The 18,233-nt window shown below is 43.6% G+C and overlaps 2 protein-coding genes across 3 annotated transcripts; one reads left to right on the top strand and one right to left on the bottom strand.

Moving 5' to 3' along the window:
* The first annotated feature begins 654 nt into the window (after positions 1-654).
* Positions 655-5,667, top strand: cdca7b (cell division cycle associated 7b). The gene is made up of 10 exons (XM_058046915.1): positions 655-778; positions 1,375-1,518; positions 1,727-1,827; positions 2,987-3,215; positions 3,320-3,382; positions 3,482-3,664; positions 3,791-3,937; positions 4,032-4,181; positions 5,058-5,194; positions 5,374-5,667. Exons 1-10 carry the CDS (start codon positions 755-757, stop codon positions 5,393-5,395), a joined length of 1,200 nt encoding a protein of 399 aa, XP_057902898.1. The 5' UTR covers positions 655-754; the 3' UTR covers positions 5,396-5,667.
* Positions 5,668-5,704: 37 nt separating this feature from the next.
* Positions 5,705-12,348, bottom strand: sp4 (sp4 transcription factor). 2 transcript variants are annotated; one of them, XM_058046913.1, is made up of 7 exons: positions 11,711-12,348; positions 11,424-11,494; positions 10,289-10,636; positions 9,041-10,211; positions 8,747-8,945; positions 8,118-8,317; positions 5,705-7,693 (listed from the first exon to the last, which is right to left on the bottom strand). In XM_058046913.1, the coding sequence occupies exons 1-7, from the start codon at positions 11,715-11,717 to the stop codon at positions 7,422-7,424; spliced, it is 2,268 nt and encodes a 755-aa protein (XP_057902896.1). In that variant the 5' UTR covers positions 11,718-12,348; the 3' UTR covers positions 5,705-7,421. The 2 variants fall into 2 exon arrangements, with proteins under 2 accessions (XP_057902896.1, XP_057902897.1); XM_058046914.1 differs by having other exon boundaries at positions 8,118-8,311.
* Between the last annotated feature and the right edge of the window lie 5,885 nt (positions 12,349-18,233).

Here is an 18,233-nt window from a genome sequence, read left to right as displayed (position 1 = left end):
CATTGCAATATATATTAATAACACAGCATTTGCATTGATAACATGAACTAATTTGAACCACGATTGCAGTTTTTTCCTCTATTAGAAGAATGTAATACACAGACAAACTTAATCAGACTATCAGTAGCTTTTAAGACAAAGAGTAGGGTTGAATAAGATCTGCTTCTTCCTATCGGACATGTTGAATCCTGCACGTGCACACTTGCATGTACTTCAATGTCATTTTTGTTTTGATGAACGAAACCATTAGTGTGCTAGTTTTATCCACACCCGAGTGACTAAACGTGATGTACAATAACTTCTAAAATTATTTTTAATGTGTTTTTACTGGTACATAATGTACTGTATATGTGTATTTAAATACCAGTACAGTTAGGTATTAATGCTAGCTACTAACAGTGGCCACGCCCACATCCGCATTTCGCGCGAAATCTCAGACTGTACCAACCGAGCAAAGAGGAGGGGTTGTTTTGTTGACCGACAACCTAGAAATTCGTATTTTTCGTATTGTTTTCCAAACAGTTAGGTTTAATTTGAGATAAAAACTTCAAATTATGAACAAGGTTGGACTACAACGGGCGTCAAGGTATTTTTACACAAAACACAAAGTTCTAAATGGAGACAACCCCCCTGCGTTTACAGTCAATCCACTTACCAATGTTAATGTTTAAATGCTTTCCGACTCAGTGGGTAGAGTTTCCCATAGAGAAAGGTGTTGTTGTAGTTTGAATGTTCGTTTTGAAACGGAGATACAATGGCCAGACGTATCAAATCGAAGGTAATTTATTTTAAATGTGTTGTTTGTATCAGAAACAACTATCTTGTGAGTCACAGAATGAACAGCTTGAATCCATTGAAACCTCGCCGGTAAATACCACTTTCGAACTAGCTAGTTAGCTACATTTGTTGTCCCTGTTGCTAAAGTGTGTATTTTTAGAATATTTATCAGTATTTCGGGGTGACGTGGAAAGAGCAACATCTGAAGGAAAGGTTAATACCTGTGACGTGTTTTCCAGAGGCTTTGTTAGGCCTCGCCGGCTACTTCATTCGGTACACTTGTGTGGTGTAATGAAGTCAAATGTATAGGTGTACCTAATAAAGTGTCCTGGCTTTGAGTGTATAATATTACGACAATGACAACATTATGACAATGATAATCATCCGTACTATGCTGTAAAAATACACCAAATCTGGAATGTTCTTTGTAAATAACACTTTTTTAGGCCCCTTTCCTCTAAAAACACTTTGTGGCCCTCCATGCCTGAGAATCAGCACAGGCCCCAATAAGTACAACATTGTACATGCATGAATTGTGTTGTTTTTGCTGACCATTTTATAACCAATTGGTGATGAACTGGGTATGTTTTCCCCCAGGCACTGCGATTCAAGTCCAAATTCATAACCGCTGAGCTGGCTCGTCTCTTCAGCCAGTCGGATAGTGAGGAGGAGTTTGAAGGCTTCAGTGAAGAAGAGGAAAGAGTGGACAGAAGACATTTTAACAAGCAATTTAAGACAAAGGTATGATTCTACTAACTGCTGTGCTGGTAGCATCAAAGTTGTTAGTACAGTGGAACCTCATAAGGTGGGACACAACCGGTTGCACAATTCACATTGACAATAATGTAAATGTAAATAATCTGATCAGGGTCAAACTGTTGCTAAAGTAGCGCAAACTTAACACTGTTGTATACTTGGTTTAATTTTATGCATGTATTCGTTTTTTCAGAGAGTGGAGTCGGATGATGAGAGTGATGTGGACACAGGTTTCTACTCTGATGGTGAAGAGACACCGGTGCCCAAGAGGAGAAGTCTCTTAGTGGCGCTGAGGTACGTGAACAAATAGCTGACGCAGCCGACTGGTTTACTGATTTCATCAGCTGCTTTGTACCAATATTTTTCTATATATTTACTTTTTTTGCAGAAAACTGATATTTTCCAACTCTCCATTTCCAATACTGATATGTGTAATATGACATATCTTCTGTGATGGAATGAACACATATGTTTTGTATACAACAGTTTTTACACGCTAGCTATACAATACACTTGTATGTGACTTTACTCATCTGTATACACCAGTCATTACTTGCACTATGACCCATTTACCATTGCACTAAAATTAATATATCTGCAATATGTCTGCTCCTGCATATGCTCCTGTGCAATACTATGTGTATATTTTGGATATCTTGTATATATCTAGTTAAATTGTCTTTTTTACTCTACTTTTATATACTTTTTTTAACTTGACTACTGCACTGGAAGGAGAAGCTCTCCAATCTCGTTGTACATCTTGTATAATGACAATAAAGGCCATTCCATTCCATTAAATATTGTTTTTCATGATCAGGAAAAATGTGATACTGATATAAACCAATATCGCATTTTAATGGTCATATCAGGCCGATAATTATTGGACATCCCAAATAAATATCCATCTATCTGTCCATCCATTTGTCAAATAACCACAATACAATGTTTACATTGTATACCTCACTTGATATGTCAAACTAAACAGAGTGTTATATAACATTATCAAGCATTTTTGATACATCATGAGCATCCCGGTAAACTGCTGCAGTGAATACATCATACGCACACCCACAAGCCATCCAATTTCGAGTTGAACCACCATTTTCCTTCAAATTCATTATCTTTTGACACGCCACTTAGCAGCTCCCCTCACTATCTGTTTTGCTGTTTTGTGACGCCCCCACAGAAGGCCGCAAGTTATGGCAAAGATGAAAAGTGTGACGATAACCGCAGAGCTGCTGTGACAGGAAAGCTATTTTCAGTGTAAATGGAGTGTGCCAATGTTTTGTAATTGTAAAAGTGTGGTACATATTCATGCACAATATATGTGTGTGTGTGTGTGTTGCCAGTATAGTGACCAGCATTGATATGGATGTTAAGTCTCATGCCACCCTTGAAATACAGTACATGTGGTTGTTCAATGATCACATTTTGTATCAATTTGCATTCTCAGATTTCCAGTCAAACAGCCGTCCACCCCCAAGCAGGAGCCCAAAAAGAAAAGCGTGAAAAAGCCGGTCCAAGAAACCCTGGCACAGAGGATGAGACAGAAGATGAAGAAGCAGGAACCACACAGACAAGAGAAAGAAGAAGAAGAAGAAGAGCAGGAGCAGGGCGAAGATGAGGTCTTGTACCAGAGCCTAAGGAAACGGGATAAAAACATCCAGGAGAACAAGGCCATGGTTGGTTGGCTTCGAGCGTGACTATTGAACTTTTTACCGTGTGTTACCGTGTACTATTCAGTAAGGATATAACATACATTCATAGTTCTTCACTTGTCTTACAGCTGGCTAAGCTGTTTGCAGATCTCACCACCATGGCTGATCTGACTCTTCCCGCCACTCCTCACGTGAGCAGTCGCGTTTGCACTTCGCAAAACCCGTGTGTCCCTGCTGCAGTTTAGTTTACATGTGTTGTTCCGATGGTTGTCGTCATCTCATATGTGCAGAAGAAGAAGCGCTCCCCCGTGAAAACAACACCACGCAAACGCAAATTGGAACTGGACAACGGGTCAGAAAGGAGGAACCCGTCCCGTAAGGCTCGTCCTCCTGAGAACTTTGCCGTGGAGCAAGTGTGTGAGCCACTGCCTCGTAGGGGCCCCAAGACGATAGACCTCAGGAGACTTGTGGAGGTAAGTTGGGGTCACGCCACGTTGTGTTACACTCCGGGAGAAAACACAGGAAGCTGCTAATGCTTGATCACTTGCGGTCGGCTTCACTGACCAAAAACCAAAATGTCTGCTTTCACTGCTTGACAGGTGGATGAGGAGCTCGCTGGTGAGAAAATCAAAAAGAAGCGCCACAGACGCAGTCAATTTGATTTCAAGACTGTCGATGACGTCACCAAGGAAGACCTGGACAACATAGCATACCGTAGCAAAGACAAAATCTGGGACAAAGAGAACGTGGGTACCAGAGCAACTTTGTTGGTTTATGTGCAGATGGGGGGGGGGGCGTGTCTTCATTTAGCATGTGTCTATGTCGTGTTTGTTCCCTCAGGGAAGTTCGTGCCACCAATGCAGACAAAAAACACTCGACACCAAGACCGTGTGCCGCAGCGGGTTCTGTTCGGCAGGCAAAGGGCAGTTCTGCGGGCCGTGTCTCAAGAACCGCTACGGCGAGGACGTGCGCACCGTATTGCTCGACCCGGTCAGTAGCAACATGCTATGTTACGTAGTTAAAAAATTCATTCATTCATTCATTCATTCATTCATTTTCTACTGCTTATCCTCACGAGGGTCGCGGGGGGTGCTGGAGCCTATCCCAGCTGTCTTCGGGCGAGAGGCAGGGTACACCCTGGACTGGTGGCCAGCCAATCACAGGGCACATATAGACAAACAACCATTCACACTCACATTCATACCTATGGACAATTTGGAGTCGCCAATTAACCTAGCATGTTTTTGGAATGTGGGAGGAAACCGGAGTACCCGGAGAAAACCCACGCATGCACGGGGAGAACATGCAAACTCCACACAGATGGCCGAGAGTGGAATTGAACTCGGGTCTCCTAGCTGTGAGGTCTGCGTGCTAACCACTAGTGCCGCCTGTAGTTACAACAATGAGTTTTAAAAAGATAACACCAGGTGTAGCTGTAGTTTCTATGTTGCTATGTGAAATCAATGCACACAGGCACTTCTGGAAATGCTTAAAAGGACCAAAGTACGGCAAAATACTGTAAGTATTACATATCATGAATGGAGCATGGAGGTAACACCGTAAAACATTGTTAGACCGTTCAAAAAAAAAAACCTTCCTGTGATGGCTATTCTGAATGTCTGTTGTTTTAGTTCATTTAGTTATGACGTTAATAGTTAAGACTATTAACGTTAAGAGTTAATATGATGTGACAACGGAGGGCGGTACTGTGTTAGTCAACGGGATCACACGGCAACTAAACTTCAAGGTGATGGCACTACCATGCCATCTATTTCCTATCATAAGTGAAACCACAGTCCAGCTTTTTGGGCTCTAATTGTTGTGTTGTCAAGAAAATAACCCTTTTTTCCCCCCCTACTCCTGCAGACATGGTCATGTCCCATCTGCAGAGGGGTGTGTAACTGCAGCCTGTGTCGGAAAAAGGAGGGTCGCTGTGCAACTGGCCTCTTGGTAGGACTGGCCCGCTACAACGGCCATGACAATGTCCATGAGTACCTGGAGAGGTATGTCCCCCCCCACCCCTTTTTCTCCCATAGGATCATCTTAACATGAATCAAATGAATGCATTGGCCTGCATGGAGGAAAATAATCACAGACATGGTTTCATTCTAGACTTCGAATTATTCTAGTATAGATGTTTCTTATGTCAATGAACTGATGTCATGTTTTGTCTCCATGGCAGCATTCAGAAGGAGCTACAGTAAAGTCCAGGCTGAACTTCCATCACACTTGATACCTGCTCAGTACTGTAGAACTCCTTTTTTAAATACATATTTCTATGTTGTAGCACAATCACTGTTATAGTTTCTAAATATATTTTTAGCTTTACGTTTTTAAGTTGGCTGTTTCTCACCAGAAAAAAAAAACATTAACATCCTAGTTACTTCTGCAATAGGATCATTTTATACTACCGTTTTTGTAAACATTGTTGTCAGGTTACTGTCATATTACGGTTCTAATAAAGAATCATTTCTAATAGCATTTTCTGTTATTTTGGGTGCTTGTTTGTGGAATTCACTACAAAAAGGTAAGGCTGTTTAAAATCACTTTATTGTCACGTGTTATGCAGGCGAAGCATCTTTTCTGCTTGAAGTTAGCTTTTTTTTTTTCATTCTTTTTACTGACATAACACATTTGTACAAACCAGTTTTAGAAATCTCAACAAACCGGAGCCTTTGAGGCTAACCTGGCAAAAAACCCAATATCAAATGTCATGGCAAAGAACAGACTGTAGAAAAAGATTTACAAATGAGATGTCACTACAAAATATCAAAGAAAAATGTTGGTCGTCACACAAAATATTCCCCATAACATCTACATTTGTTTGGTATCAACTTCTTTTTTTTTTGCTTTCTTTTTATTTTCTCCCAAAAAGGAAAAAAAAACACACATTATGGTGCGTGGAGGAAAAACAAATCTGCCATGAACATTAAAAAAAAAAGAAGCAATACTACAGCAAAAAACTGAAACATGCTGTACACAACTTTAGAATCCACACACACACAAATACAAAGTCCAGCAAGAAGGCAAACATTACAAATCAAGATAATAAATTAGCTTTACACAGTGGGCTGCTGTGTGTTAGACTGGGAGGGGGATGGTTTTTTCCAGAACAATTTCTATAAAATAGACTTTTTTTTTTTTTTAAATAACAATGTACGCACCGGACTAACACTGAGCAACACCACCAGAAACATCACCACATAGCTAAACACCCTGAACCACTTCCCCCGCCCAGCTCCCACCACTTCAACGTCTCTGCAGTGGCCTGTGCGCCATCCCACCAGACACTGCCCCGTTTTCTTCCACCCACCTTGCTGGCTCTGACCGTCCCTCAGCTTGTGTTAAGGCAGTTGTAGGTCACAGAGCAGGTGGGATGGATGTAAGGAGGGGGTGGGCAGCAGAGGAGCATTGAAACCCAAACCGACGGTTGCCGGGATTCGAACGCACAATAACGATAAAATGCGGGAAATTACCAAAAACGTCTGCATGTGTGCTCTCATTTATCTCCCCTCCCTGACAATGTAAACATGATCCACTAGGATTGTCATTACAGTATTGCTTTCACCTCACAAACATAGTTGTAGAAAGCTAGATTGTTTTTTTTTTTTTTCTTAATAGAAACCTTTTTTCTAACGGCCACTGTGCCTCAATAGGAATGCTTTATTGTATAAATCTTTCTATATGTGCTTGTTTGTTTTTTTTGAAAGAATTTCCCTCGTATCTTCAGTGACAGTTTGAGCGTTCACAAAGTGTCCACACCTGAATTAGTTCTGAGGACCTAAACTCACATTCGGTAAATCCTCTTCATGATAGCGTTGGGGCATGACACACACACACACACACACACAAACTGATCATACACACTTTCCCAAGACTGCCTCTGCTCTGCAACAGTCCTGTACCTTGATTGACCCTCAGCCCTGTCTTACAGGTTGGAAACAGGAACATAACTTTGTGCATAGAGATAGATGGTATCACAATTTGGGGAGGAGGAAGGGGGGGGGGACTTAATGTTGACGCCATTCCTTTCCCTACAATGTACTTTATGGGGCTTCTTACAGATCAGTTGTATAAATAAGAATCTTTCCTAAGTGTATATTGAACTCTTGTTATTCGCTGATGACTGTGTTACGAATGAAGTTAAAAATGTGCCATTCCCGCAGTCCCTGCCACGACCTCCACAAATCAGGAAGTCAGCTTGGTTGAAAATAAATCCCAATCCATTGCCTATTCAAACTCCTCCTCTTCTTCTTCTTCCTCCAGGTGATTGGCGGTGGTAGGTGTTGCGGGCTCAGAGTCACGGGAGAGGGCCGCCACTGCCACAATTTGAGGGGAAGAGCCCAGGCCCTCGGGGGGGTCTTCCTCCATGTCTTCTGTTGTGATGATGGCTACGGCGGCGCCACCGCCTTTTTTGTTCTGATGAGTCTTGATGTGCTTGGAGAGGTGGTCGCTGCGCATGAAGCGTTTTGAGCACTCCGGGCACTCGAAGCGCTTCTCTCCTGTTTTGAAGATAAAAACCACAGGGTGAGTGATGACGGAAAGTCCTGGTCCTTGCTAGTCCTGACTACATAAGACTGAGTAAATCTTCATAAGGAAACCATATGTGACAACTTAAACGCAAGTGGAAATGTAATAACAGCATAGAATCAGTTACTATAGTCGTTTATATTACTTCAATACATTTCTGGAGCTAACTGATAAACGCCTGAATGCGATGATGAAATACTGCCCCCTGTCGATTGATGGTGGTACTCCAGGCTTAATCTTTTAACACCATTACAGAACATACAGTAATTGGAATATTTTAATAGGCTGGGGGAAATCACGTAGTTCTTCTAATGCAATGCAGTTCTAATAAGTATTTCTGTATACTATAAGATACTATAAGTCAAACGCACATTTTGGTAAAAAAAAAAAAAATACCTGTGTGCGTTCTCCGGTGTCTCTGCAGCTCGTCGCTCCTGGTGAACCTCTTGCCACAGAAGATCCAGTTGCAGACAAACGGCCTCTCACCCGTGTGCCAGCGCAGGTGGGCCCTCAGATGGGATGTCTTTCCGTACACCTTCCCGCAGCCTTCCATGTGGCAGATGTGTTGCTTCTTCTTGGAGGGGTCCCCACTGTTCCTGCGCCAGAGGGCAGATGCCTTTTTACTGCAGCACTTGCAAGGTTTTTAACAACAGCAGCAGCATGGTGCTAAAACGTGATTACACTTATTAACGTGGTGGTTCTGGTTGGTGAAATGTTGCCTTCCATCTGTCAGAGCAGTTTGTTTCATGATTATCAGTCATTTGTAATTCCGGCATAGTCGTTAATATGCGCACATGATTTCACAAATCCTTTGTTTTCAGAGCTGTAGATTAATGCCAAGCTGGTTGTTCTAGTCTTGTGTTTTGCATAATAACCTCAAGCTTAAATTTTAACTTGTTCATTTTTTGTTTAACTGTAAAATGAACTGTGCTTGATGGTGCATAATAGCACCTCCATTACTGCGATGAAAAGCTAATCAGATGTCACATTGAGGGGCAATATGGTGTTAACTGACGTGTTCCTACCTTGCCTCTCCATCTCTGCAGTTTGGGCAGGAGCAGGCGACTCGACGGAGCCTCTTGCTTGGTGGCCCCTCCTGGTCTGAGGAGCTCTGCACCGATCCTAACTGGTCTGGACTCATCGAGGAGCCGGATGCCACGTTACCCACTGTGACAGTCACAGGGGACGACTGAACTTTGACCCCATCCTGCCCCTGTGGTTGACCTGACAACGAGAAAGACAAAGAGTGCTGAGACAACATTCAAAAGTAAGTTTAAAAAAAAAAAGTTCTGTGGGAGGGTTCCATTCGTGATCCTTACCCTGTAGACCTGTAATAGTGAGGGGTACACCCTGCACCTGAACCCCGGCACTGCCCAGCCCAGCGATGCTGACAGTCTGTACACCAGATCCTGGGTTGATCTGAGCCGCACTTAGCGTCAGGGGTGCTCCGCCCAGGGACACCAACCCTCCACCTCCCACTGTTGTCCCACCAGCCACCGGGGCCAGTGTGAGCTGCTGTGGCACCGCTGTTCCCAGGCTGCCCTGCAGGGACACGCCACCGGGTAGCTGCAGCGTCTGCCAGGTGATCTGTCCGGAAGGAGACAAGGTGGGTGTGCGAATAAGGACCTGGGCTGGATTCTGGAAGGCTTGAATGGGCTGCAGGGTTTGACCAGGTGCCAGCTGGAGAGTCTGAATGTGCTGAGGCTGCTGGGCTTGGCTTTGACCTGGAGCCTGTGGCTGCAGCTGGATCTGCTGCACTAACTGATGTCCTACTTGCCCTACGATCACCTGCTGAATGGTGCCCGGTGCGTCCGCCTGGCTTTGGACCCCGTTCTGACTTTGTGAATCCGCCTCGGCACTTTGTGCTTGGTTGTCAGTCGTCATAGCCTCGGTACCAGCGGAGACCACTTGTGTCCCGTCTGCCGTGCCGTCACCTTCGGCCAGTGGCGTCGTTGATCCGGCGGATGCTGAAGCCGGTACTGCTGCTGTTGTCACCAATTGGTTGCCATTGGCAACTGAGAAAGTGCCATCTGCTGATTGGATAAGCTGCACAGCGCCGCCCCCTCCGACATTATTGATCACAGGCAAGGCCAGGGTCATACCACCGAGGTTTATGGGCACTGTGGTCATGACAGGAGTCTGAGAGCCCTGAAGGGTCTGCAGCTGCAGGGGGAAAGACTGAGCAGGGCGGATCTGCAGTGGAACCGTCTGATTGGTTGTACTTGACAGGATAGTCTGCTGATTGGTCGGCTGGAGAATTGCCTGGCCTGGACTCGGACTCTGGATAAGCTGAACCTGGTCGGGTAGGGCCCCGATGGAGGGTGTCTGAGTTGGGTTGATATGGATCTGCTGTCCATCTGCAGTCTGCAGATGAGGGATCACTTGATACTGGACCCCACCTCCGGCACTGGGCAGGTTCTGGACCTGGATTATCTGGAACTGCTGTTGCTGGTTGGCAGTAACACTGTTGGTCCCTGCTACAGCCTTCACCTGCACACCAGGAAAAGCAGTTAGAAGAAGAAGAAGGCTGACGCTTGATAAATATTGACTCAAACTCATCCCCCCACCTTGCGTCCAGGTGAGGTGTCATTGGGAAGGCTGGTGGCCACCGTGACAGCAACAGGCTGATTGGTGTTCTCCTTGGCCATAGTCGGCGCCGCTGCGATGATCTGCCAGCTGTTCCCTGTGAACTGAGCCGGGACCAGTTCCAACTGCTGTGGCACTAAGGCCTGGCCCCCAGATGTATCCACAACAATCTGACCCTGCAGCTGACCTGCTTGCAGCTGGATCTGACCAGCCTGGAGCTGGATCTGCTGGGGCCCTGTCTGAGCCTGGGTCCCCTCCGCTCCCCCCTGCCCTCCGATCTTACTGCAGGTGGCCGCGAGCAGAGCCAATGGAGAGGGCTGAGAGGAATCCTGGGAAGGAAAAAGTAGGAGAATAAGAGGCAGCAGCAGCAAAGGAGGAGGGAAAACTCAGGGCTTATATACATAAAACAAACAAGCACCTCCTCTAAGTACAAAAAGCCAAAGGGAAGGGATGGGCTTGAATTATTCTACACGCAAATCGGGTGTAAAACTAGCAAGATATCGAAGGCTCGCGGATGGGTGGAGAAAAGATGGTGTTGAGGAAAGAAACAAAAAGCTGACAGAAAGAGCGAGCTGTCAGTAGAAGTGGGCGGTATTACAGGAAGCGAGTGGGTGGGCGTGTGAGAACCACATTTCTCTTTTTCTCAGAACACTGGAAGAAAATGCCGCCTTCTCTCACTCTCCTCAAAGGAACTAGGTCGTCGGCACAACATCTCCCAAAAACATAGCACGAAAGGCAACCTTGATTTTTTTTAAGCGAATACAATAGCTTGTAAAGCGACATGGGAGCAATGCACGCACAAAACAAAAGGTGCAGGTAGAATACCAAAAAAAAAAAAATCTGAAAATGGAAGTATCATACCCAAAGCTGCAAGTCTTTTTAAGAGGAATCCATAAGCAGAATTAAAAATAGTGATCCTAATTCAAAGTGACAGTTCCAACGTACAGTGGCTGAAGTGTGACAGCCGTATAAAGCTACTCATGAGGCTTTGGGGCTGGCTCTCAAGCAGGAAGTACAATTCACCAAGAGGAACGCCCCCAGAGGTGTCTAGCTGGCTATATGGGTAAAGCAAAAGTAGCCATGAAGTTCTTTTTTTTTTTTTTTTTTTTTTAATACCTGTGATGCAGAATTTTTCCCCTTTTTTGGTGCTTTCCCTCCTTCAGTTCCAGATGATTCCTTCTTGGAGTCTGCAAACAGACAAAAGTTGTCACGATATCATCAGGTGTGCGCCTTTTTATAAAACGGTGCAATTTCCAAGAATCATGTGTGACCTTTATAGTCAAATGTAATCATATAGCAAATCTAGCACAACAATGGTGATCATTACCGGTAAACTAATCACAGGCGTCCTATCTGTCAGACAAGGGGGGAGGAGACGGGGAGAGAAGGAGGTGGGTACCTACCACTCATAACGCATTAATATACCAAGAGGGAGAGGGTGTAGTTCACGGTAGAAGGCCGGCCGGGTACGGAGGCGGAGGACGGCCTATATGTTGGGCTCTGGGCCGTGGCGGATCTGCCCGTTTTCTCGAAACCACCCACCGTCCAGGAAGGGCGGTGCCAAGCGGGAGACACAGCCTAGCAAGCCCCGGGTTAACAGAAATAACGGAGAGCACAACAGCCGTTCCCCCACGGCAGTTGAGCCCCACAGCAGCCACGTCGTATGTCTCTTTGACCGGGTAAACCGTCCATAGACGAACAAATTAGCGCTTGTCAGGATGGTATCCACAGCGGCGTTGGCAGTGTGTCACCGTAGAGGCCCTCCCACTTCCATTTAAGCATCAGGACAACACCCTCCTCCGCTGCTCTTGCCTCCGCTTCTTCTACCGCGCGACGCCAGGGACACGTCGTCGTCGCCGTCCGTTTGTCTTCGAAAACAAACCACCGCTTGTATTATTATCCTGTTTCCTTTTATTGTTCGTTTACAGTTTTAATTCACACAAAAAAAGCAGATAGACTGGAATAGCTGTGGCTTTTGTGGGCGGACGTGCTCCTCCCACTTATTCAGATTGGACGACGGGGTTTGGCGTGCGAGGGTCGATATGGGAGTTGTATTTTGCTGAGGCCTCGCCTCCTCTAACGCTATTGGGTGTTTGAGACTTCATTTCCCATGATGCCTCGTTGTCTTTGCTGTAGTACTGGTAGTCATGTTGGTGTGAGAGAGAGGAAAGGGCGGTGACTATTATGTTATTGGGCATTAAATGAGGGTGGGAGGCGTGTATGGCGTGTGTTTCAACTCTGCACTGTACAGTAGTATTACTCCACTACACCTGATATGTTGCAGTTATCAGAATAATTCCAAATTATTGATTTTGGTTCTCTTATCAGTCATAATTCGCTTTCACTTTAAACTGTAGAAAGCTTAGTGCAATGACAATATAATAAATACGGATAATGAACCACAGATGAGTTTAAGGTTATAAGACTCCCATCAGTGTGACACAGCCTGTTTTGATCATAAAAACTATTTTATATAACAGTGGTGTCCAAAGTGCAGCCCGGGGGAATTTTCAGGTCGTTCTGTGGCACATTGTAAACATGAAATAAAACAAAAAATGTGGAAAAATGGAACAAAAATATATGTTTTGAGGCCCTGAAAATAGCAAGAAACGTGACTTAACAATTTTCTGCCTTTTTTTCAGGTCTGCGGCTGTTCCAAAATTGCACTTTTTCAAGTTGTCGAAACTACAGCTTTCCGGTCCAGGAGGTGGAGGAAACCTATCACAGGTCAAAAGGTAGAAACACCGCTTTTCCAAAAGGTTAATTTTCTATTTTTTTCCCCACCAGGTTCAAAGCTTTTTTTAAAAAAACAAAAACAAAACAAAAAACAAAGCATTTTCTCATTTTCTACTTGTATGATTTACTTTTTCTCTTCACTACACAAGAACACTCCCTCAAGCACACACTGAGCAGCCAAGTGTCCCACCTCCTGGGCTACAATACAGGGCGTTGCCAGGCAACGGGGGTTGGCCTTCAGAAGAGGGGGGGTTGCCTTGGCCAAAATTTTCACTTCTCTGTTTTTGTTGCATCGCTTCAACAATCACAACGAATGTGAAAAAATCATTTAGAAGTACTACCAAGTTTTCAAAGAAAATATAATTGTTTTCTTTGCAAACTCGAGTTAATATTGCCACCATGGAGCAACGTCAGTGACTAGGCGATGTTCAAGCTGTAGACCACCAGATGGCGCCATATACAAAGTTGTCAGCATTGATCACATTTTTAAGGAGTAAATAAAAAAAATAGTGATATACCTAAATGTATATATTCTTACACGTATTTGTCTAGTTGCTCAGTATAATCAGTGATGAGTGTGTAAAGTTTAAGTAGTTTCTTCAGAATAAATAACACTACCAAAGACTTCCAAGCATTGCTGCAACAACTTTTGCTGCAACAAGTTTTGTTGATTAGCAGAATAAAACCCCTCCAAGGCTGCAATAATTCAACTTGAATGCACAATACAACCCCAGTTGTGATTGCTTGAACAGGTTATATCAGGTGATTTCACTACAAATTCATCAGTGTGTGCAGAAATGTCAATGAAACAGCATAAGATAAGATAAGATAAGATATGCCTTTATTCGTCCCTCAGTGGGGAAATTTGCTTTGCACAGCAGCAACAGTACATAATCAGTTGAGCAGTACAAAAATACACAATATAAAAAAATAAACAACCCAAGTATTAACAAATCAATAGTTTTATATATAGTATATATAGTTATATACAACTACAGTATGCAGATAATATGAAACGAGATGAAATATATGACCGGTCTATACACTATGAGATCTTGTTAGAGAGTTAATATGAGGCATTATAGAAGTACTTCACATAGAACTTAATATATTGTATTTAGAGCCTTGATATTGCACAGTGAATGGAGTCTGGAGTAACTATACTGAGTATAAAAACAAAGTATTGCACAGATGTACATAGTACATAGATGTACATAGATATACGTACATATCCTGAATGCAGTCCCATTGGCATGTATGAGTCAGTGCATGTTTGCGTGCAGCGTGTTGTGCTTGTGTCCTCAATCTTTGTGAAGACACATGCGTGGGTGTGCATTTGTCACTGGAAGTTGCTGTGGCGTCAGTGTGTCTCCTCTGAAAGGTAAGGCTGTAAAGACAAAGTGATTTATGACTTGTGACATGAGATTTGGCAGATGCCTCTGGTGTTCAATTTGTGAGTGAGTGAGTGAGTGAGAGAGAGAGAGAGAGAGCGAGAGTGAGAGAGAGATATAGTCATGCCTGTTGTAACATTCCTTTATACAGTAACATGCAGACAGCGTGACTACACTCCGTTACGCAGTGCGCTTGAATGAATTTGGTGTTTATTTATATTGTGTGCTAAACGAGAGCTGATGTACTGAATGAATTTGTTTCTCGATTGGATGCACTGATCAAAGATGGAAGGATTAAGGCCATAAAAACTCCACACACAATGCCTTCATAAAAAAAAACACTTTCTCAGCACTTGTTTTAAAACAGTGCATACGAGCCAGGGGATTTTACGTAATCCAACTGGGTGAGTCAACAAATGGTGTATGTGCGTACATTCATGAAAGGAAAGATTTCCAAAAATCCCCAATTATATAATTATATGATAATGAAATAAATATAGCAAACAGGTGATGGTACAAGCTTATGTTTTAAAGTGTGTGGGGACGGGGGGTACGTGGCGTGGGGCTTAAATATCTGAATGGGTAGGAGATTGTGAAAAGTTTAGGAACCACTGCATGAGCACAATGAAAACACCTCATCGCATGACACCGAGTTGGACTCGCTTCAAGTTGAGAGAGTTGGCAGGCTGGCACTTTTAATGAGTTGACTAACCAGATGTCTGGATGAAGTGGAAAAACAAAAGTCTCAGAGAGTGGGCGTGGCGTCTTTCTGTTCAGCACCAGCAGCAACAGATTACCCACCGCCCGGTTTTAATATCCATCATTTTCATCATCATTTGAGATATGAGCCACAAAATAATGTGCATTTTAGTACAATAATGGCTATATTCCAGATGTACTGTGCATGATGTTAGTTAAAATTCCAATAGGACACTCATCAACAGGAAGGAAGGACTTAAAAAAAAAGCAAGCATAGGCAGACATTCGTTTTTTACAAAATGGGAAACAGGCTCCACTCAGTTTAAAGTTTCGGCTTCACATCTCTGCAAACCAGATAAGAAGTTCATTCATTCATTCATTCATTTTCTACCGCTTTTTCCTCACGAGGATCGCGGGGGGTGCTGGAGCCTATCCCAGCTGTCTTCGGGCGAGAGGCGGGGTACACCCTGGACTGGTCACCAGCAAATCACAGGGCACATATAGACAAACAACCATTCACACTCACATTCATACCTATGGACAATTTGGAGTCGCCAATTAACCTAGCATGTTTTTGGAATGTGGGAGGAAACCGGAGTACCCGGAGAAAACCCACGCATGCACAGGGAGAACATGCAAACTCCACACAGAGATGGCCGAGGGTGGACTTGAACCCTGGTCTCCTAGCTGTGAGGTCTGCGCGCTAACCACTCGATCGCTGTGCCACCCATATAAGAAGTTGTCTTATTAATTGGTGTTTGTGTGTGTTTCAGTGAGTTAGTATTTCAAGGCCGTGTGTGTGTGTGAGGAGAGTATCTTGGTGTGTTTGCGCAATAGATTATACAATAGCTAGAGAATAAATGTGTTAACATATATACATTTTTCCATCACATACATTTATCCTGAAATGGAAGCAATTAACTATTACTCTTGTGCCGACTCTTACAGGTCCATCATTTTTGATGACATCCACACTGTTGGAAAAAGTCCGCACAAGGAATATGATTGTGAGTATCAGTTGGTGTGTTAGTGCACATGTTGTCCCTCAAAATTGTTCACGCAATGCCCCATAATGACCTTTTGACATAATGACATTTATCTTAAAAAATTCACATGTACTGAGTATTCACAGCCTTTGCCATGAAGCTGAAAATGTATGAGTCAGTGCTATATAGCATGGATATAGTATGGATCCACAGTATTGTCAGAAATCTGGGGAAGTGTAGTATTGAAGGTCCCAATGAACACAATGGTCTCCATCATCCGTAAATGAAAGACACTCTGAGCCGCCAGTGCTCTTCCTATAACTGAGCGAACGGGGGAGAAGAAACCTATAGTCACTTTGGCGTAGCTCCAGCTTACTTTGTACCGAGGGCAACCTTCCAGAATTACAACCATCCCTGCAGCAATGCACCAATCATTCCTGCACGGCAGAAGGATCAGACGGAAGCCACTGCTTCCTAAAAAGCACATGGCAGGACTCTCAGAGCATGAGAAACAAAATTATCCAATTTCTTTGGCATCATATTTGTAGGAAACAACCAGAGTCACCTCAGACCGGGGTTCATCTTTCAGCAGGACAACGTTCAAAAATATCGAAGGAGTGGCTTCAGGACAGCTCCGTGAATGTCCTCGAGTGGCATTATATTCATAAAGAATTGAGGCTGTAATTGACGCCTAAAGGTGCGCCGACAAAGTATTGACATAATGCTGACACGCACATGTTACTTCCTTTTTTGAAAAAAATAAATTTGAGCCTTAAAGTCCGTGACGTAAATCACAACATAGTAGAGGAAGAACTTGTGTGAGCGTGTGAGAGTTGTACCAGACAGCCCAAGAAGCATTTTTAAGGTAATTAAATTGTAATCAACTTTAACAGCTAAAATTGGTACCTGAACCATATTATGGTAATTGGTGAAGCACGGTAATAAAAAAGCCAAATGTGGAGTCCTTAGTCATTCCCACAAATATAATATTAACTTTAATCTGCAACAAATGACACAATTATGTTAAACAACCTAACGGTCAATTACAACATACTTTGTGGGAAAGTGGGAGCAGTGGACACATATGCTTCACAATATGAGAAACCTTAAATTCCGCCTTTACAAAGATGAGTAGAAACTTTTATGTCTTTAATAGAAAACAGGAAAACTTTTTGGTACTCATATCCTTGTGTTGGATCACCTTCAATTGTGAAAAAAGTCTTCAAGGAGACCTATTATACTCATTTTTTGACCCTTTGTATTGAGTTGTTGACTCCTATAGAGCAGCTACACACAATAACCCGCTCAGAAGACTTTCTAGATCTTTCAGAATCTGCACCAATTTCCTTGGATTTGTGCTTCCCACCAAAACGGTCTGTTCTAATTTATCCCACCCAGTGTGATTAGTCACACTCCCAAACTACTTCCTGACTACTGCGAACAACACTTTCTACTTTACTGGGTGTAGTAGTTATAATAAATGGATAAAGCCTTTTGAGAGCTAATTGAAAAGTGTTTAGGAGTCCCCCTTATCGTCTATAGACTCAAAGAGTAGACACCGCTGGTGCTCCTCCAACCTCCGCTGCCTGAAGAGGAGCACTCATTGTCGGACACACTTTGTCAGAGGCATCGCTAGTGCTGTGGAGCTCAGACAATGTTGGCGCATCAATAAATGTGGTCATTACACATTTTTTGCAGCACTACCCTGTTCCAGATATCGATGAGCACTGCGGTTGTCTCCACCTCCATGGACGCACAGCGTGTCCGACATTAAAGCACCTTTCCCGGGGACAGCACGCTGCTGACAGATGAAAATATGTTCACCAACTACAGTAAGTTCCGCCTGAGCTTGTTTCGTAAACAGAGAAGCAGAGCTTGGGGGAAGGCGGAGGGTGTATTGCGCCTTCAGCCACGCCCATAAGGAAAGCCCACTTCTCTGTTACCGAGCGTTTTGAGCCATCCCAAACTTCCACTTCCAAATGCGCAAACCTCATTATCTGAAACTGTGGCATTGTTTAACACAAGAATACAACATTCTAACTACATTTAATAGGTGCCCTTTAACGTGCCGTTCATTTTGAGTTTTTTTTTTTTACCACTGCGATCACTTTGAC

This window comes from Doryrhamphus excisus, chromosome 14 (genome assembly GCF_030265055.1).
Source record: "Doryrhamphus excisus isolate RoL2022-K1 chromosome 14, RoL_Dexc_1.0, whole genome shotgun sequence".
Taxonomy (NCBI): Eukaryota; Metazoa; Chordata; class Actinopteri; order Syngnathiformes; family Syngnathidae; genus Doryrhamphus; species Doryrhamphus excisus.
This window is presented reverse-complemented; position numbering and strand designations above follow the sequence as displayed.

Excerpts from the sequence above, each read along its gene's own strand:
- sp4 (XM_058046913.1), bottom strand. Across the intron at positions 10,637-11,423 it reads GGAAAAATTCTGCATCACAG|GATTCCTCTCAGCCCTCTCC; the intron begins GTATTAAAAAAA and ends TTTCCTTCCCAG. Across the intron at positions 8,946-9,040 it reads CACTATTACAGGTCTACAGG|GTCAACCACAGGGGCAGGAT; the intron begins GTAAGGATCACG and ends TCTCGTTGTCAG.
- cdca7b (XM_058046915.1), top strand. The coding sequence starts at position 755 with ATGGCCAGACGTATCAAATCGAAG. Across the intron at positions 3,383-3,481 it reads CTCTTCCCGCCACTCCTCAC|AAGAAGAAGCGCTCCCCCGT; the intron begins GTGAGCAGTCGC and ends TCATATGTGCAG. Across the intron at positions 3,665-3,790 it reads ACCTCAGGAGACTTGTGGAG|GTGGATGAGGAGCTCGCTGG; the intron begins GTAAGTTGGGGT and ends ACTGCTTGACAG.